We start from the raw sequence: 21,406 nt of genomic DNA, 5'->3' as shown, positions 1-21,406 counted from the left end.
TTCCTTTTCAACTTTTGAGTACAACTTAAATAAACCACAAACACAGTGGAGCAACAAAGAATCCCACGTGAATGCCGGGACCTTAAGCAATCGTATGTTATTACACATGGCTGTACAGGTGTATGGTCTACCCTTTGCACTGCAAGTGACTTATCAAAAGATCAGCTGAGGTACTGCTTGGGTCAATTTTGAGGTACCAACATTTAGTCTATTAATAGTATTGACAAAGAACAACTGATCAACAGATGATGAAAAAGAATGGCTTCAAATTTAACAAACACAAAAAGGAAAAAAAAACAAAAAACAAAACAAAAACAAAGATATAAAGACAAGTTTTCTTCATGTCTTTGGTTAAAAATTATTGTCAAAATTATAGCACTCTTAATTAAAACTGTCAGGACATGTTGGCATTATTTCATTCAGTGAGCAAGTGGCACCAGAATTAGCGTGCCATGTGGTTGGAGGACAACAAGCATGCATTTCACATGATCAGGCCTGAACGGTGCCGTCGATTCAGATCACAAAATTCAAACACAAAGCAACGTTTTTTTTGCATGTAACCTTCTGAATGCAATGCACAGGGAGACAGATGAGCAACAAAACAGGTGGATTGTTATGGTTTGCTATGCAGCTCGATAAACTAAAGCTGCATTCGACCGACTGGAATTGAAATGTGAAAACGATTGTACATTTGAGCAAATTCTTTTTATTATCTTGTTTCAATGCTTGCAAAAACCATAAATGAATGTGAAAATAAAAGTTGAGTTTACAACACAGAAATGCCACTGGCTTTGGTTTCTCCACACTTATGCTGCCTGAAACATCATGTTTATTTTTTTTCTCAACCTTTTTGTATTGAAGTTTAAAAAAAAAAAAGAAAAAGAAAAAGAAAAAAAAAAGAAGAGAAGAACACCTTTATAGAGGCTCTGCCCCGTTTGACTACACAGACTGTATACAGTAACAACATAGTGAACCTGCATGAAATATGCACATAGAAATATCATAACACTTAAGTGACAGCAGATACGGGAGTGGGAGGCAGAGAGATATGTGGCTAGTTTCATTGTTTAAAAAAGAGAAAAATCAAAACAGCTATTCATCTAAAAGAAACAGTTGTGCTTCTCCCATGCCAGCAAGATCAAATTTTCCTGGTGTCTTAGGCTGACCTGTCGGTGACGTGGTAAAGGATGTGGAACCCTGTGTTGGAGACCGGAACATGAGGAGTGACCGGACGACACAGAATCCAATTAGGTTTCGGCGATAATTAATCACAATGCACATGCAGGATTGCATTATATAAATAAGATTCAAAAGAAAATTGTGCCGTTTGGGCTCTGAGCTTGAGCAACATCTTGAGTTAATGCTGGGGTGAAGGTTTGAGGCAGAATGGAAACTCTGTAATGTCAAAAATATCTTTTATGAGATTAACTGTATTAAATCCAATAATTCTGATTCATAATGAAATATCTGATGCATAATAATACATCTGGAGACTGAGAGTCAGTCATATTTCCTCATCAGTGTGACAACCGTGTATTTCATGTGTCAACATTTATTTCGGTGTCCTCCCCAGTTCCAGTCTTGTGACATTTTCCACTAGCGGGTTGTTTTTTTTTCAGCATTCAGGCCTGTCTTTCCTTCGTCACACAAACCCTGGCAATGCTTTCCAGCTGGTTTTTAAGGTTAGTCTAAATACACCCCCGAACAGCACTGTTCAGAGTTCAAATGAAACAAACCAGACAACATGTGCAACTGCACATAGAAACTCCACTAAGAAACCAACAAAAATCATTATTATATATATTTATATATTAGAAAGCTATACACAAGCATGTTAATTTCACAGATTTTTTTTTTTTTAAAGATTCTTAATATTACCATTATTATATATAATTAGAAATACACGTTTAAAAACAAACCTCTACAAAGATAAAACAGTTCAGCAAAGCATTGGATCTCAGTCTGTTTTTCATGGCTTAGGGCTTCCAAGCCCTTTCTTTTCCCCTCTGGGTGAACTATCCATCTCTTATTAGCAAAGCTATCAAAAAACACATTCTGGCTTATATAAACTACAAAAAGCCACAAAAATGCTTTGCATTGTATTCCTTTCATATGAAAATATAAGCAAGTGTATCGTACAATTGTTTTTTCTTTTTCTTTTTTGTTTATCAATACTGAATAGTTAATACTAGATCCAGAGTTTTCTTGATTACACCAACGTAGCTCTCAGATCAAAGGGTGGTCCTGGCTCCGTTCTTTAAGGGGAGCGCTAAAATCGTCAAAGGTTCCACACGTTTCGCATTGGGTTTGCCTGTTTACCTGTACAATCCTTCAAATGTTGCATAATAGCTTTTCATTTAGTGAGTAAATAAATCTTGTAATGTCTGGCAACTTTTGACCCCTGCCCTTCCCCCCTTGACCCGCTATTTACATAAATACGTTGAACCTGCAACATGACATCATCTAATGTTAACACACATTTTTGCAAGGGAGAACTGCAGAGAAGGTATATAGCGATGAAACCGATACTGTACACATGTATTGTTTGTCCAACTCAAGTGCTAAGGTGTTTTCCACTGGACACACTCACTCTCATGTTAATGTTTTTTTTGTTTTTTTTCTTCGTTTTTTTTGTTTTTTGTCTCTAGTCACTGATATATCGCTGAGGCAAACTGTAAGTACGTTTTATGAAACAGAGTACCTGACTATTTTTTTTTTTTATTTGTTGATATGCATATATGTACACATACACACGTGTAAAGATATATGCATACGTGATTCTTTTTATCCACACACAATACAGTTTATGCATAGTTCCCCAACAAAAATACCCCCAGATCCCATCCCAACCAACACCCACCCTCCCAAACCCCCCATTACAACACCCCACTGGTTTATATAATGTCAATATGTATAGCACACACACACTCAGCAAAAAGAAAAAAAGGAAAATTTAAAAAAAAAGGAAAAGAAATTACAAATAGGTTTTTCGAAAAGGGTTGTTCCTTTTCTTTCCTTCAACGTTAAAGTGATAAAAGGAAAGAGGCCATCATGGGGTTGGGTGGTGAGTGACTCGTGATATCGAGTGAGAGGAGGAAGAAGAGGGAGCTGACTTGGGGGGGGGCATCGTAATGCTGCATTGCCGGGGGATCAGGGCAACTCGGGGCACTGCCGGGGTACAGGACAGAGCTATCATGTCGCCCATCCTTCTGACAGGCGCACCCGTTTGATGGAGGGGCTCTCGCGCTCGTCCAGGGCGGGCCGGGCCAGTCCCAGAGGTGAGTGGAACTCATTCCTGTGCTCATCGCGGTCACTGCCCTCGTGGGAGCTGCTACAACTGCTCAGGCTATCAACAGGGGAGCGTCCCGAGTCCTGGCGGGACGAGGGGTTCTGGGGAGGTGGTACCCCACCACCGTAGCCCCCCGGTGTGCTGCTGGTGCGATCTCTAGGAGGAGAAACAGGTTCGGACTTGATGTGCAGGCTTTGAGCAGAGGGCAGGGAGAGATTTGAACCCTGACATAAGTGAGAGCTAGAGCAATTTCTGTTGGAAGGAGAGGAAACGCAAGAGGTTACAGAGTTACAGAGCAAGAAACAAAGTGACTTGCATGCAAGTACGCGTACACGCACACTCGTGAGGTGTCATTTGTGTTTGGATCTTGCAAGTGAAGATTGAAAACAGTGAAGGAGTCTTAAGATATCTGAGTGTGGCATCTCAAAAACAAATAATAACTTATGTGTTACATCATGCGTTTGCCAACAACACCTCTAACGAAGTTCAGTGCACTCACCCTAGCTGGCCGAGGGCTGAATGCTGCATGTTTTGAAGGTGTTGCTGTTGCCACCCGCTCATCGAGCCGAGGTGTAGGGAGCTGCCGCTGTTGAAGCCGGACAGGGAGGACAGGTCTGCGCTATTCAGGGAATACTCTGTGTACAAACATACAGGGAGAAGAGGAGGAGGATGGAGGTTATAGATTGTTCAAAGAGTCTCAAAGAGAATGCGATGCCAGTAAATGTGGTGAATGTGGCAACAGCACCCTCTGGTGGTAGACGGCTGTATAACACAGACAATTACTGAGGATTTCATAAAAGCAACACATGTACCTTCAACTAAATAAATCATTTATTTGTTGCTGATGCACCACATCTTAAACTACTTTTGGTGGTAAGTTGTGTATAATACAGAGCAACTGATGTGATATTACATTATTTAAAATCTATACGAGATAATTACACCAACCGATCCTATGTTAATGGACAAATGAATGTAATGTATAAAGAGGACACACAGTGTGGTACATACCGGTACCATAAGAAGTAGAGATGGCAGATGGGTAACCACCCATGCCTTGTCCTGGTAGAGTGGGAGTTGCTACTGATACCACAGGGGTGGCCAATGACTGAGCAGACTGAGAGTTGTTTATTCTCTGGTTCTGTGACAGAGGAAGAGAAGAAAGAGAGAGAAAGGGAGAGGCTTGAGAACATGAAACCAACTCCCAGACAAAACAAACAGAAAAAAAACTGCAATAAACCAAGAAAGTATTTTCTTTATTTTCTTTCATTTCTTTCTTTCACTCAACAGATGCTGAGAGAATGAATGTGATGCCAACTTCTGGGGAAATTAATCACTTGACATGCGGCACGGCTGAACCCTGCCAACCCTATCATTTACCACCCTTTTTCCGAGGGCCTACTGTCGCTATAGTAACACCATCGGTTTCCACGGCAACACAGGGTAGCAAAGGCAAGGGAAAGGCACTTTAGTGAGGCAGAGGGGAGGGTTTGTCAGAAAATAATGGAGGTTTGATGTACAATGAAAGTGTACTCTTTTGATGCCCTTCATTTCTACGCTCTGAGTAATAAATCTGCGAGCTGTGCATGTGCAATACAAGATGCCACATGCAGGTAAAGAGATATAAGGGAGAAATGGCGGCGTAGACAAGCAAGGGCTGTGGCAGAAAAGAGGCCAGGTTGCTGTTACTCTGACACGCCACTGGATGGCACTATGTGCCCTCAAAAAATGTCATGTGAGGTGACATTGGAGCCTTCAGCAGAGTCAGCAACAATAAAGGTGAAAGTTACTCTGAAGTCAAGACCGCTTTTCTCAAAAACGCTGTATCTAACTGCAATAATCTCTGTAGTGAAAGGAAAAATTGAATGCAAATGAAGAGGTGAGACTCAGGTGACTGTAGCGCTTTCAGTTCTACAAGGCACATTACGCTCTTGAGAACTATTTTAACCAGTTTATGATTAGAGAACCCGAAAGTTTCAGATTCTTAAGATCGATTTAGGGTTGTTTTTATTTCTAGATTTGAGTGGCAATCTGACTTACCAATAGCAGATCGACATCCTCAGACTGATGGCATTGAAAGGGGAGGGTAATAAATTCAAATTAGTGAGTGTGAGTGAGCATATCGAGGTGGTGGCGAGGCGTGGATCTAGGGATTGATCAGCTGTAGGACTGAGCCAGCGGAAGGAAAACTAATGTGAAAAGAGGATGCTACCAGCTAGTGCAACTAATCTAACTTAACACACTTTATCATGAAGAGATCAGAAAGAAATACAAGGACCTATAGTAGGAGAGTGCCAACACAGACACAGCAGAAGAGTAAATCTCAGTATATCAGCCTTGGGTCAAAGGTAAATTTTAAAGAAAGAAGTTGGCGTAACAATCTGCCAAGGCTCATGACAAAACAACAAAAATGCCATGTACCTAAAGACGAGCTTATCGCAAACATAACCTCGTCAACCCAAGTCTGATATGAAGAGATGAAAGCAGCAGAGAGTACACGACGGGAAAATAAACAATAGCAAACAAAACGTGACAGACCCCCAGTAGGCAGGGAGATATGCAGTAGGGAAAGTGACTGAGGAAATGAAGAATGGTGGCACGACAAGAGGGATTGGAAGATTACTCACAATGGAGGGCATATTGTTCTTGGCGCCAGGGGGGATGAGCACACGTAGGTCAGGTTTGCGGTTGTTCATGCCTAAGTTCATGGGTGGAGGAGACTTAGCCTGCATGTTCTTGTTCATGCCACCTGGAGAGACCAGCAGACCAGGCGAGTTGCGATGGTTTCCATATCCATTTCCTGAGAGAGCAAAGAGAAGGGCAGAGAAACATGAAACACACCAGTATTCCTGTTTGAAACAAAGACACAACTACATGTTATTAAACCTGTTTTAAAAGTCTAATGAATCTTGAAATTCCTGCTGTTTATGACAGTGTCGCCTAATTAAGTATTACATGAATCCATTTTCACCTTGTGCTCCTTTTCATTGTTTCTGGCTCATTCTCACTTCCTGTGGCAGGAATTTTATTAGTGCACTTTCAAACGGTGCACATCGACGGAGCAGCTAGTCAGACATGCTGTTTTTGCCTTTATGATCGCCGCTGTTTGTTTGGGAGTTATACAATGACAGCATTTACGCGCCAGGACCTTACCCTCTGCTATCACTGTCAATGAAGGTTACATGTTCCCTCCAACAGCCAATGAATCTTGTAAAAACATCTAATTACGGGTAGCGAGACCACAGAGGGATGGGACGGATCATTTGGCCATCAGAGCTAAACATGGTTCTGCGGTTTGTCCAGACAAAGACCTTGTCACCAGACTTGCATTCCCCTAAGCATGGAGGGCCAAATGCAGCACCCATTTCTCCCTCAAAAACCGGTGGGGCAAAAATCCTAGCAACATCATTAAAAAAAAAAAAAAAAACTGAAAGTGGAGCATTCTTGCAAGCAACATAGTCTTTGTTTCTAACCCAATCCCGCAGGCTGTTTTTCCCCTTACTTCTCCTTCCTTCTTCCAAGGGGTAGAACACAGGGCACTGTGTGGACGTTCCCACTTGAAAGACGGGCAGGAATTATACGTTAGACATAAATGAATTTCCTAATCATATACTCCAGGGGAAAATGAGTCGCAGATGTCTTCCTGGGCAATTTCCCTTGCTGATCTTTGTTTAATTTGAGAGCGAGGTTTTTGTTGTTTGGAAATGAAAAGTCTCAAAAGCTCAATTTGAACAATCTGAAGAGTAAACGACCGCTAGCGGTGAGAAAAAATGAGGCTGTCTGACAGAAAACGAGAAAAACAGCGTGTTACTTCTGGGTGTGTGTGTGTGTGTGTGTGCGCCTGCCTCTGCTGGCATGTGTGATGTGTAAGCATGTATAAGCTGATGTTTACATGGATTTTGTGTGTCATTGTATGTTTTGCTGTGTACAGTTATGCGTGTGCACGGATTCATACACGGAGCATTTTTAGTGTATATAATCACAGTCTGACTTTGAGACTCTGTGACACATGCTGTGCGACTGCTTATGCACGAGCCATGCATATGGATGCACATGTGTGTTTTGTATTGGACCCTCACTTCCAATGTCAATCTCACATTAGTAAAGAGGCAGCTGCCTCTTCAGTTTTCCCGCTCTCTCATTCTCATGGCTGGCCCTTTGTGAGATTGAGTGGGTGCATGTGGAGATAGATGAATGAGACCTCACACACACATGAAACGCACACACACACCGCACATACACATACTTTAGTAAATAACCCAGCAGGAAGTACATCAGTGTTTCTGTACAGATGAATAAAAAAAAGACACTGAGCTATAGAGAGACGTTAATACACACTTTGGTCAAGATGACACAGACTCCATCTTGGTGACAGTTAATCAGACATCTGTGTATTGCCACCCTGTGGAGATGGCCGTGGTCCAGTCAATTATATGCTGGATGACTATAATCACGAGTGGCATAGGCCAGTCCTTAAGCACTTCAAAAGTAAAATCACAAGCTAATTAAGCTAATAAAGCAAGAAATGTGACTGAAATCTCTCCTTTCTATAGCGTGATCACCCTGATTTCAGGACGCTTGCATTCAGCAGAGACTCACTGGCTATCAGCCGAAGACGTGATACTCAGAGTTCATTTCCACTCTCCTCCTCTAATATTGCTTTGCACAGTCGAGCTGCAGCGCAGGCTGGTGTTTAGAGGAAGTACCAAAATTAAACACAGGCCCAGCAAGGAGTCTTTTTTGCTGCTGTGCAAAACTCACACGTAGAGAAGTGCATCTGATCTAAGAATCAGAGAAACAACTTTTTTTTTTTTCTTCTTCTTTTTTCTATTTCTGAGGTGTGAGGGGACAGCGAGGGTCAAAGCTGAAGGATTGCAATGTGAGTGTACAAGTTTCACGGTTAGCCAGGGCACATCGAGATGCATGTGTCTGACAAGGCCCCCTCGGGTGTTCAGTCTTTTTCCCTTTCACACACACCGCACACACACACACAAAGGAGAGGTGTGGTTAAACTCTTGTACATTTTACTGTTACTGAACAAATTTCTGATGTCCTGTTGTGGTCTAACAGGCGCACTCCGTTCTATTCCCCATACACACGCACTCTTCCGTTGCGGTTTGGCCAAACGTGCATTCAACCCTGAATTCTCCAACTGAACTGAGGTGTCACACTCGCGCTTAGGCTACAACTTGTACAGTTGGTGCGAGCTGCTGCCAAGATTGAGACATTGTGTGATCAGCTGAACCTGACTTCTTGTCAGTTTCTATATGTGTGGTTTTCAGCTTTCATTTCTATGAGATTTTGACCAGACATGTCCTAAAGATGTACCTTGTATGTAACTCATTTAAGGGTGTAATTGGTGTGTGATCAAGGTGAGAGGTGACGGGAGATTCTCGTTAATTCTTTGCAGTGCTTTGGTGAGAAGAGTGCTGACCGGAGCACAGATGACAGCTACTTAATTGCACAAATGGAGGTGGAGAGGTGTTCACAGGCTGGGGCCTTCAGCCAGAGCTCCCTTAATCAGCCTTCTCTCTCTCTCTTTTTCACTCATATTCTGTCTCTTTTCTCACCTTGTGCTCTCTGCTAGCCAGCTAAGGAATTGACAGATTGAACACATACATATAAATGAGCAAACATACACACTTCCCACATTGTTTCCATAGAAAAGACATGATGACTCAGGCTACTTTCAGTAACATGCCCTATTTACACTGGACTAGAATTACCTGGGGAGCTTTAGTGATTTTGAATTTACCCCCACATCTGGGTTTCTGGTGGCATATTTGCACAGCGTATACAAAATGTTGTGTTTCAATTACATTTCCAGGCCAAATAACGGGGACTATCTAAAGATATGATTGAACCTTTGCATATTTTTGTGCTAATGCTGCCATTAAAAAGAACTTCCAAAGTTCTTATTTTCTCCTCACCAACAGTGTAACAAAAGAGGGGCTGTGTTTCTGGGCATGTTTAAGACACGCATCCACACACACACACAAAATCCCTCCAGTACCACTACTTACTTAAGCCACTCCACTCACAGAAGTCAGCCAGCTACTTGTACAGTCAGCTTATCAAAACTTACAGTGGAGAGGAGAGAAACTTTAAAACATTCTCTGTGGTGCCACAGTGGCTGGGCCACCTCACACTGGTGATGTTAGAGGAACATCATTAAAATGGCTGACCAAGTTCGCAGAACACTTCCATCTGTGTTCCCCCCACTGTTTCTCCTTTGCACACATGCTTCCACCATCAGTGGATATTCATCACTGGGGTTCCCCCCCAACACGCTCTTTCTCTCTCCCCCTAGATGAGATTTAAGAGAGCATTGAATGGAATCTTTCAGCTCCCACATGACTCTCTCTCCACGTTGTGTTTTTCGCTGCTGCTGAGCGACGCACAGCTCTCACAGAGCGCCTCTGTTCCTTCAGCGCGGTGACACAAAGGCTACATTTGAAGCATGCACTGCAAAACGCCGTCAATGGAACACACGCCACAACAAATGGTCCTGTTGTGTATGCGTATGTGTTTGTGTGTGCGATGAGTGACCAGACAGAGAAACCAGGCATTGACCTCTTGTGAAGGAGCCTTAGGGGCCAGACAAGGCTGCCCAGCTGTGCCCCACTGACGCCCCCAAAATCTCCATTTTTACACTCCGCACTGTATGCCGAGGCTGTAAAATTTAACCCTTTAAAAGGCCGGCTATTTGCCATAAACTCGGGTCTGACATGTCCTCGGGGACAAGCCCATAGACAAACAGAAGCTAACACATAAGAGTCTCTACACATGTTTCTCAAATATGGGTTGCTCCGCTCTCCGCAGGATCATTACGGCACAGAGAGCAAATCTAAACATTGAGTTAATCTGGTTGCAAACAGAAATCTAAGCGGTGATAGAAATAAATAGATGGCTCTGAGTAACAGATACAATTTAACTCTCCATTCAAACCTCCAGCACCTCTTCTAACTGCATGTCAGGCAAGCTCCTGCTTCAGTATATAATGCAGTTTTACTTCTGTTTCCCCCCCACTTGTTTTACCATTTTATAGCTGAACACAGGCAGGATGTGTCACAGCCCAGGCACTGAGCAAACATTCCCAGATGAACTCCACGACCACTAACTTCAACACATCATGGACAAAATCTCCACTTGGGTTTGGGTTAGTGTTAGTCATGGATTTTATGGCCCCAAGTGGGTGAGTGGGTGCCATGAATTGTGTGTGTGTGTGGGTGTATGTGTGTGTGTGTGTTAGCAGACATCTGTGTGAGAGAAGAGGAGGCCATTCTTACCAGCACTGGTGCCTGCGCCAGTGGTGAGGTCAGCACCCATGAGGCCACCTGTAAGATGAAATAGAGAGCGGAGAAAAAGACAGAAAACCATTAGAGGATAGACACCCACATAAGATCCACTTTGCCTTCTGTCTCTTGCTCGGTTTAATCACAACGCGTGTGTCAGTAAATCGTGTGTACCGATACCAGAAGTCATACCGCTTCCCACTCAAACTTTAACATGCTGAGCAACTGGACACTGCGAGCGGATACGTTACGCTGCCGTCCAAGAAAAATGACACATTATTATTTTTAAGGCATGTGAGGTGGAAGAGTGGGAGGGTCCAGAACGTGTGCGGTTTGGTGTGGATGCTACAAGCGCCAAAACTCATATTTAGTTTGTGCTGGCGTTTCTAGCATCCAGTTGTAATGACAGGGTGAGGGTGTGGGCAGCAGCCTTCAGACCAGAGGGACAGAAAAAGGACTTTGGACAACAATAACAAACCAACAGACCCAATTTGCTTATGTCACCAGCAACTTAGTGCCTATACATAGGGCCAGACATCCCATATGTAGAACCTCACACTAAATCAGTGAGACTGTGGGTTGGGATTTCATATTGTATTAAATCATCAGCTTACTTTTAACAAAATACTGAGCAGGCAAATATGCAACTATATGTGGAGAGGGAGGACTTTAGATTCTTTCACTGCCTTTAGGTGGAACACTGTGGGTAGCGGTAGTAAAATAAGCCGCACATTTAATGTGTGTTTGTCTGTTAGCATGGCAGAGCGGCACACACGCAGTCGAGAAGATAAGACAGATGGGATAACAGCATGTACATGGGTGCATGAGTGCATGTGAGGCCCTACCTGTGTTACCTGCACTGGGGGGTCTGTGTGTAACTCCAGGAGACATGCTGTTTCTCTGTAGGCCATGGTGTGCCAGTGGCAACAGATTGTGGTTGCCTAGGGACCCACCGGGATGGCTGTAAATGAGATTGTTCTGGTTGCTAACGGGAATGGACACGGGCATGTCGTAGTTCGATGGGGGTACAGCCTGCTGAGAAAGAGATGGGAAAAGAGAGACACGAGACGTGAGTGCGATTAGACTAAAGATTACAACAATTTCACTGGCTCGGACAAACTAAAACAAGAACTTTTGAGGAAAGGGAGAGGGAAAAGACGTGACAATTCAGAAACGCTCCAGGAACACAAAGGAATTTAAAGTGACTATCTGCAGTCAAACACAAAAGAAGAATGACAGAGATAGCCAAGTTCAAAAGGACAAATGGACAACAAACAGCAGACAGCCAATGTGTAGATGAATTGTACAGAGAGCTTCACAGAGCAACGACTACAAAGACAAGACAGTACAGACGGCATAAGGGAGGACAGGACAAAAACAAAAGGGAAGCGCCTCTCAGTATTATATAAACTGCCCTCAAGATGATATGGGCTGGCAAAACTTCTAACTTGATCCAGCATAGGTATGAGGCCGCTAACATCTCACTATAAAGGACTGAGATGTTGGCCCTGACACACTGTGACGTTTACCATTATGAAGGCAAAATGTTGAATCAGGGAAATACTGGGTTCAGGTCATTGCACTTATATTCCTAAATTTATTTCAGTTTTATTACATTACAGAAATTAGAAGGCCATGGTTCACTGGGAAAAAGTCAATGGCGTCCAACTCTTCTAAAAGGGCTAAAGATAATTCAGTCTGTCTTCACCTCACTAAAAAGCCTGCAGTAATTCTTGCAAAAGTAGACCGAAGAACTGAATGCAATTAGGAATAATTTATTTTTCTGTCACGTAGAGCTGATGCAAAGTGTTTTAAGTGGTAGACTCAGATCAGTCAGCAGTCTCATCAGGAACATGAGTAGAGGTAACCTGGCAGCCCCAGGCATCTAGTTTGTCATGTTTATTGTGTCACTTGGCAGAAGGGCTTAACCTTGGGAGTGCCCTGGAAGTGGTTGATCCTGCATGTTAGTTTTAGGAAGTAGAAAATAGGGCCCTAAATTACTGCCATGTGTCTCAGGGCCATGGCGGGGAGTGCATCAGGGGGATCATCAGCTCCAGCTAACGTGGAAGTGGGCTATGTGCCTTAGCACTACATCAGCTTCTCTGATTTTCTCTCTTCTGCTAACGCTCATCTTGCAGGCCAAATATTATTTCAATGCACAAAGAGGGTTGCTTTAACCATATTTCATTGCCTCTCTTTATTTCGCTTTAGCTGCAACTTTACACAAGAGCGGGCCAGCCAAAACCTATGGATGCTTTCTTTTATACCCAGTCAGGGGCTGTCTCTGGTTCGGTTTTATTTATCCCCACCGACCCTGTAATTTCTTCCATCTCGGATTCCTTGTTGGACTTTTTCAACCCTAATGATTCGCAATGTTTTCTAAAAGTGTGGAAGCTGTCTCTGTGAGCACATTCGCGTGTACACACACACACACACACACACACACACACACACACACACACACACCCTATTGCTGGGGTGTAAGGGCCCCGTCTGTGAGCTGTCCTTTAACTGGTGCCATCCTTCCTGTTTTCATTCATCTTCCTCCTCTGCCTCTCCCCACAGTCCCCTCAACAGTCCCCAGCAATCCAGAGGCCCAGTGCTTGGCAGCCACCCTGACCACACACTGAACTGCCACTTGTTTTGTGCAAAAGGCCCCCCTCCCCTCCTCTCCTCTCCCCTCCCCGGCACCCAGCTCCACCCCCATCCCCACCCAGCCCCGATCCCAAAGCCACCCCACCCCGACACGCCAGCCCAAGCTCACCAACCCCTGCCTTGTTTCTAACCACATCTCCTCCTGCTCCACATGGCTCAGACACTGCAGTTCTTCTCTGAATTATCTACTGTGGAATTATCTCTTTCTCTGTGAGTCTAGAGGACTAACCATTCCAGTATGGTGCTTTTTGAATGAGGGGGCAGGCTCAGTTTACATAGAAAGAAGCCTCTATTTTGTGGTTTCTGGCAGCTGGCTGTAGATTTGATTCTTTTGTAAAATTAACAATACATAATGTATATTAAGCAGCTGACATGTCTAGACATACACATCCACTAACAAAGGCTACTGAAAACTTTGCCTTCGATTAGTGCAGCAAGCAGAAGAGACCATTGCGTTTAGTGAGGTATGGAGACATGCTGAAGACTTTGTGAATATCTGCTGCTGTTTCATTGCCACAGCTTCTGTCCCCGTTGTTGCGGGTGACTGAGCGCTGTGTTTTTGGTGCAGGAAAAGGAAAAGCGCATGCAGACCACACCTCCCCCGAGAGCCAGGCAAGGCATTATGGGTAGCATGGGTTCAAGGTGGGAACCGAGAAAGGTTGAAATTTGTCATAAGAGAAAGTCTGCAATTAATATAGCAAAAGTGCCTGCTAGTTATGGTTACACTTATGTCAAATTAGAGGGTCCATTTTCAACTGTAAACAAGCAAAATCAAACGACTGTAATTTCTCCACTGTAAGTACACAGTATAATGTCACTCTGGTCTGACTCTCACTCTCACTTTGTGTAATTAGTCTAGTGCCAAACAATGGTGGTTAGCCGGGTTAGCTCAACAGTTACTTGCCAGTCAGCACTTTGTTAGCCTGCTGATGATGCGGCACAGTACGAACCCAGTACTTACAGGTATCTTATGGGTTTTTATCATGTGATCAAACTCCTCGTTAATCTGTTTGTATTTCTCCTCAGTGCGTGGGGTGAGGATGAGAGCAGACTCGAGCTCCGGGCTCTCGCCACCTTTGTTCTCCTTCTTGCTCAATGCCTGCCGGGTCCCGCAACCACAGAGGAGGACGGAGGGAGACGCACACACACACACATGAAGGGGACGGAGAGACGGGTGGTGCGAACAGACGACGACAACAGGGAGACAAGGATGAAGCGACAGAAAGCAAAAAGGGACAAAGGGGGGAAAGAGAGGAAAGAAAGGTGAGAGGAAGGCTCTGGGTTCAACGAGAAGTACTTACACACAGTCTCTGTCTGCTGATCATCAGATCAATGTCCTCGTTTATTTTCCTGTACTTGTCCTCGGACTCGGGGCTGTGGCCAACCGAGTCATCTGCGTCGGGATCTGGGCTGTCACAGCCGTTTAGGCCCTTCTTTCTCAATGTCTGCAAACAGAGTAGTTGCACAATATAGTTGAAGGGCTTTCAGGTAGGGAACAGAAACCCAGGTGAACAGCTTGCGAGGGACAAATGATAATGAAGTGTGAGGAGCTACCTCTTAGAATGAGTCTGGACAAATTACAAGTCCAATTAGAGGTTGTTTGGAAAACCATTTTAAGACCTCTTACTGTAAGAACGGTATCTTGATTTGTTCCAAATACATTCATTTTCAAAGTACCTTTTTTTTTCTAAAAGAAAATTCGTAGAAATTGTTCTAAAAAAGGTCTTTAACCTTTTTCAATGACTCATGTTGGCTGGCTCCATTCTAACCTCATGGGCCGATGCGAAGATACGACGGTGGTTTTGTGTACGAGTAAACATGCAGCTAAACATTCAAAATGGCACAAATGATTCAATCACATCCAATAACAAGACATAACAAATGATCACAATCTCCACGAAATGACAAATAATGGGACCTTTAAAACCTCATAATTGCACAGCAAAGGGAACAGTCGTAAAAGTAAAACACATTTTATAACCATAATCATCAGCGGGCCGTGAAATAGAATTAAAATACAGCAGAAAGCGTATGAGTTCATGACTGTGGTACGTGTGCTTTTTTAAAATGTGGTAGTTTCTGTTTTGGCCACCTGATGGCCACCTGCCCCCATTAGAGTGGCCAGAAAAAAAGCAGACAGGCAGAAAAACCACACTCTCCACTCGCTCACCACTCCCTCTAAACTGGAGGAGAGACACAGACAAAGAGAGCAATAGAAGAGGAGAGAGAGAGAGAGAGAGCTGCCTCTGTCCTTTTTTAGATATTGTTGACAACCTTAACAACAGGGATAAGTTTCAGAGCACATTACTGTGTGTGATAGCACGAGGGTATGTTTGCTTGAGCAAGTAGGCATGTAACGATAGGTGCTGTGTTCATTTGCCTCGTAAAGAGAGAGACAAAGACGGAGCGGGAGAGAAGAAAAGTACAGTAGCTGACAGTTAGAGATCTCATCAAAGACACCCCCTCTTCCTCCTCTCCGCCTCCCCACCACCACCACCACCACACGCCTCTCCCCCCCTTCCCTCCCTCCCTCTCTCCTCCTGGCTTTAATAAAGGGAGATTAGTCTACAGGAGGAATATCACGGGCCTGCTCCTGTCTGTGCAGTCGTCGCTTCACACTGCGCTCTCCTACTTTCATCTGAAGCTCCATATCAGACAGACGTAATTAAATTTACTTTAGCACACCCTGTATTTGATGCTGATCAAGTGTGTGTGTGTGTGTGTGTGACTGCATGTGTGTGTGTGTGTGTGTCTGTGTGTGGGAGGGGAAAGAGGGGAATGAGTCTGTGTTTGTGTGTGCATGTGTGGGTGTGTGAGAGTGGGTGTTAGAGTCAAGAAAAAAGAAAGAGACACTGAGCAGGAGAAAGGAGGAAGATAGATGCTAAGATAAGTTAATCTCAGTGAACTTCTTCCTCTCATTTGTTTGTCTCCGTCAGCGCTCACTCACAGAAGAGATACGAGTGCTAGCTACTCCATCACAACCAGCAGCAGAAGTGACAGGGAGCGATCTGCCTGCTTAGAAAACAAATAAAAATCCAGTCATCTCTCATGTCAGCACAACAAAGGCCTGTTTTGAGTGTGGTTTTAGTGAACTTAGAGGGCTTCTTTTGTGTGTGTGATAACTGTTTGATTCCTGAGGCGTCTCGTGGCGAGGCAGCTACTGTAAGTGTGTCAACATTTGCTGGCTCTCCTTTTCTCTCTCTGAATCCTCACTTGGCCCCCAGAGTGGAAATCTGGAATTCTGAATTTGAAAGCATCTCTCATATCTTTGACAGTCTTCAGGAAATCACACCAAACAAATCAACCAAGGCGATGCAGGAGATCTGACTTCCAACAGACCTACAGTGAATCAGGCACTCTTGCTCTATCTGAGGAGGATGAGTCAAAAGAACAAAGGGGTTGCAGAGGTTTAGCATGCTGTCTTTTTTGGCAAAGGCGTGAGATGTAAAACTTTTTGCTGTTTCTTTTGCGTAGTTTCATTCTGGCCTTGGCGATGCATCATATCGAACTGACAAGAGCTGAACCACTGGCCTTTTTCTGTTCACATGAGAATGCATGCAAGGGAAAAAAAAAAATAAAAAAAAACTTTCTCTTCCTACTTGCACAGATTTCCACCTACTGCCACCAGCACAGAGTGCATGAGAGATTCACTTCCATTCTAGGAAGAATAGCAGTGGAGCGCTGCTGGGAAAAGAGAACGAGGGCTGGGCTAAAGGTGACACCCATATGGGGTAACTGAGCTGGTGGTCTGGCAGGGGGTTGGCCAGGAGCCGCACTGGGCGTTGAAGGGGCGCAGGCGGCCAGGGCGAGTGTTATATGACTATGAAGCATGTGGCCCAGGCTTAGCTTTCCATCAGGGCTCAACATATTTAGGGTGTGGTACGAGGATGCTATGTCACTCATCCCAGTTATGCCCACCTGTTTAAAGACATCACACCTGTTGCCAAAGGCTGACACACAACCCAACGACCAATCAGAACTGCCGGAGTGCTCATGTAGCCTTAGAAGGGCCTCTCGCGCTTGTGCTTTCCACCTCACCACACTACTGCCCTACTTTCATCATCCTATGTATTTTGCCCTTCTCTCATAGCCTATTGCTTTATCTGCTCTTTGAATTTGTCATGCATTTCATGGCTCTGCTCCACACAGCCACAGACTGCTGTTCCAAACAAGATTTCTGGTATACAGTGACATTATCATTACACAAGGAACATCCGAGACTTACACTTCAAAATAACCGAGAGAATAATGATCATTGGAAAGAGAGCTGCTATCCTAACATTGAGAGAAGCAGGAGGATGGGTGTGAAGACCTGGCATGAAAATATAGTCTTTGGGGAATATGGTAATAGGATGAGGATTAAACAAAAACACTTTGGTATAATTCACTTGTGCCAAGAATTTCATGCGCAAAATATTCACTCAGATACTCGTCATTACATTGAAATTATTCAATTTTCCAAGTAACTCCAGTTTTTGGTGTTCATAAAGAAATGCTGATGTTTTCTGCTGGCATAAAAGAGCATTCGTTCTGTTCACAGCATTTTGTTGGCTCTGTTTGCAAAAGTGCCATTTTTTTTTCTTTTACTTTTTATATTATCTTTCCAGTAATTGCTATACTGCAGCATAATACAAGAAAATGACCAAATAGATACAATGAAGTGGTTTTATATCAGAGAAAGACTGAGAGAAAAGGTAGAAAACAAACCTACAATGCTACAAACCGCTACAATGTGAACAGTCACCCAGTATGCTACAGAGAGCGAGTACAGTAAATGTGAGAGAGAAGAAGGAGAAAAAGTATGACGAAGAGGAAAGACAGCAAAAAAAAAAAAAAAAAAGCTGTGTCTTCTTGCTTGGCTCTGTGTCTCTCTCTGTGGCCCCTTTGGAGGCTTGCTCCTAATTAAACTCCTTCTTCATGATGCTCCCTCATGACTCACAGGGCCTGTGTGAAGCAGGCACAGCATAGACAAGGTGTCCTACATACTTGAGACACCCGTCTCATTGGTACCCTTCAGCTTTGCACCCTCAGCTAAGCTGTCCTAGACTGGGCTGGTCTAAGAGGAGCTACAGGACTACAGTGAGAAAACCTCAGTAAAATAAAATGCGCTCGCCTGAGATAATCAGTGACAGTGAACATGAAAAACAAGAAAACTGATTCACACTGTCATATGCTTGGAGTTCTCTTGTGTTTTAATTGCAGGAAGAAAGAAAAAAAAATATTTGTCTCATAGTTTGGATGTGGATGATAACTTCATGTCGCTCTTGAGAAAAACAGTGGAGGGTATTTGGGTGTGAATTCTGGGTGGCCCCAGGGGGTCTGCGAGGGACAGCTGACGCCTGCCCAGAGCTCCTGCCATACCAGGATCCGTCTGCTCGGCATTCTGCCACCCTGCTCACCCTCTCTATGCCTCTATCCGTCTTTCTGCCCCCATCTTTCTGTCTCAGTCTGCTGCTCAGTCTGTCTCTGTCTCACTACCTCTGTCTTTCCCCACATTTTCGGCAGAAGCACCACGTCTCAACAGAAGCTGAGTCAAAACACAGTTGGCTTGATGGGTACATCTTTATTTCTGATAGAATCTGGCTAGTTGATGGGTTGTGTTTGGAAAGAGCTTCATTGCTGACCATTCCCCTCCGCAGTTATCTTGGCAGTGGCTGAAGGGTACGACACATTCAATATTGTGTTTATGGCTATTGGCGACAACCAGGCCACTGAATGTTTCTCAATGTCTTCAACCCAGTGACTGACAGCATCAGTGCAAAAACCCTCCACAAAACAGTCAGTTAATAATAGGGCTTTTATATCTCCGTCAACACTGCGTGATCTTCAGTATACACATGCTATTGTAGGCAAAACCAAGACACAAGATAATATAGTAGCAGGAGTTTTCCCTCCATAAATGGACCAGTTTATGGTTTTGCAGCATATTCCAGCAGTGGGTGGAAAACAAGTTTCTTGACAGACAAGCACAATATAAAAGCATCAATAACTGTGCCACTTATGGTTAATCATGATTGCTGTGCTGTTAAACTAAAATTAAATGACACTGGAATTAACTCTTTTGTGTGGCAGGGTCTCAACCTCTGTTTGTTGCATTGTTGAAAGTAGTAGTGAAACATACTGATTTGCTCTGACTCTCACACTCTCTCCTTGAAAACATGGCAGTATATGAATTGTACAGACCTAACATCTTATTGTGTGAGACTTTGTGTAGGCTGGGTGTGGCCACATTCACTACAGACCTTTCAGTGCTGGTTTAGGACCTAAAAAACGAATCACAATAAACTTTAAGTGGGCTCCCAATGAGAAAATGTCATCTAAATCTAGGGGCTACAGTAATTATATAGCCTTGATTGATTCAAATAGTGTGCAAAAATCCAAAGGGAACTCTGCAGGGTTAACCTAAAAAACAAACAGAACTGTTTCTTTGAAGAATCTTTAACCAACTTACAAACCTAAGATTAAGATCATGATCATTTTGGGGGAAATGGGTGATAAAAGTTTAGAAAACCACAGGGAGCGTGCTTGTTTTAACCAAATGACAAACTTAATTTTGTCATAGCAGATTGGTAAGGAGCAATGTGGCTTAGCATCAGTAGGGGTGAGGCAAGGGAGGGGAAACCTCGTCCCTTCCCCTCACAAATAAGATGGACGTGGTCATGGAGTGGACTCGCTGGGGATTAAGACCTCCCAGCACCACTGCACAATAAGCACAATCAGGGTGGCCTTGTTGGCAGCAGCGAAGGGGTAATAGCATGTTTGAGATGTGCTCTTATTCTCCTTATTTCTATTTCTCTTTTGGCCTGTCTGCCTCATTCTTACTTGCTCTCATTTTTGTCTCTCTCCCTTACTCTCTCTGTCTCTCTCGCTCACTCTTTCTTTCTCTCTGCTTTTCAGAGTGGAGGGAACATCAGAGGGATCAGGCTGGCTTAGTTTATTGGAAGCAGATGGCAGACCAAAGGCAAGAGGGCCACAGTTTCATGAAGCGTGGTTTGAACATGCCAGGACCATGTCGAGGGGCATGCCCATGGATGATGGCTACATGGTGTGTGTATGTGTGTGAATGATTTGAGGGGGAGATGGTTGATTTTGTAGGTTACCAATCTGACGAATGGGACCCCTAATCACAGTGTGTCCCTGCCTGTTTTTTTTTTAGTCATCATCTGCGCATCCCTATGCACTGGTTGGGCGACTATCGCATCAATGACTTTTCAGTGATTTCGTGGCTTTGAAGCCCCTTTCTCCTGGTGCCCTGCTGCACTATAATCAGGAATCAGAGGCTGGCGCCTGGGATCCATCATCCCTGGGCAAAGTGGTGGTGTGTTCAGTAATAACGCTGGCTAACTGTGTGATTACTAGCTGTCTAGGGACTACTAGATTGACTAGACATTTAAAAAAAAAAAGAGTGAGAAGTTCGGCAAAAAAAAAAAAAAAAGAAAGTGCTAAAGTGAGTGAGAGAGACAGAAAGCGAGACAGAGAGAAAGGGTACTGTGCGCAACAAGGTTCCTCCACATTTCTCCAAACTGTGCCATTGTGATGCTGCATGTGCTAAAATCACTACTAAGAGGAGCCCACTGCAGACGAGAGCCTACTCACAGACACACAATCTCAGCTAGCCAGTACACAGCAGAATACCAGATGGTGCAGTGTTTCCCATATGGAAGAGACACACACTAAGCACATGTCAGAATCCAACACTGTTTGCTGCAGCAGCATCCCGGCCCCAGGAACAAAGTGGTCATTCAGACTTGTCACTACACTGTATAATTAGCCAGATAGACATTATGAGACACAATGCCAGCTCAGTGAAACTGGATGAAGAGGGCACTTATGTCTGCACCCTTAACCTACCCATCTTTCATCCAATCTACTCTCCAGCTGTGTAATACTTGTCGATTCAAATGAGAGACACAAGAATGTGTCCATATGGATTTGTGACGCAACACAAAAATCAGTTTGTGTGTTTTCCACAAACGGATTGAGAGCTTATGACTTGCTTATGCTTTAAATGACATTCTTTAAGTTCTCTTCTGATAGTAACACTGTAGTTTCAGCTAAAGGACTCTTAAGGTGAAAATGAGTAAAACTGTTAAACTGGGTAAAATCCCCTTCCAGCCTCCCTCACACAACCACACACCAGCAGCACCACTAATCGTCACTTAGCGTC

General features: G+C 43.9%; 1 protein-coding gene across 10 annotated transcripts in view; it reads right to left on the bottom strand.

The window, feature by feature from the left end:
• Nucleotides 1-21,406, bottom strand: part of mef2cb (myocyte enhancer factor 2cb) — a 39,507-nt gene continuing 18,101 nt past the window's right edge. The window contains exons 3-10 of one of the 10 annotated variants that reach the window (XM_008285482.1): nt 14,541-14,684; nt 14,201-14,338; nt 11,430-11,619; nt 10,579-10,626; nt 5,917-6,089; nt 4,301-4,430; nt 3,789-3,924; nt 1-3,541 (exon numbers count right to left, since the gene is read on the bottom strand). In XM_008285482.1, coding sequence (XP_008283704.1) covers nt 3,193-3,541; nt 3,789-3,924; nt 4,301-4,430; nt 5,917-6,089; nt 10,579-10,626; nt 11,430-11,619; nt 14,201-14,338; nt 14,541-14,684 — 1,308 coding nt within the window. In that variant the 3' untranslated portion in view covers nt 1-3,192. The remainder of the gene's footprint in view (nt 3,542-3,788; nt 3,925-4,300; nt 4,431-5,916; nt 6,090-10,578; nt 10,627-11,429; nt 11,620-14,200; nt 14,339-14,540; nt 14,685-21,406) is intronic. The other 9 variants (XM_008285484.1, XM_008285483.1, XM_008285488.1 and 6 more) reach the window with 9 other exon arrangements.

The sequence above is a fragment of the Stegastes partitus genome, unplaced genomic scaffold, assembly GCF_000690725.1.
Source record: "Stegastes partitus isolate 25-593 unplaced genomic scaffold, Stegastes_partitus-1.0.2 Scaffold404, whole genome shotgun sequence".
In the NCBI taxonomy this organism is placed as follows: domain Eukaryota; kingdom Metazoa; phylum Chordata; class Actinopteri; family Pomacentridae; genus Stegastes; species Stegastes partitus.
This window is presented reverse-complemented; position numbering and strand designations above follow the sequence as displayed.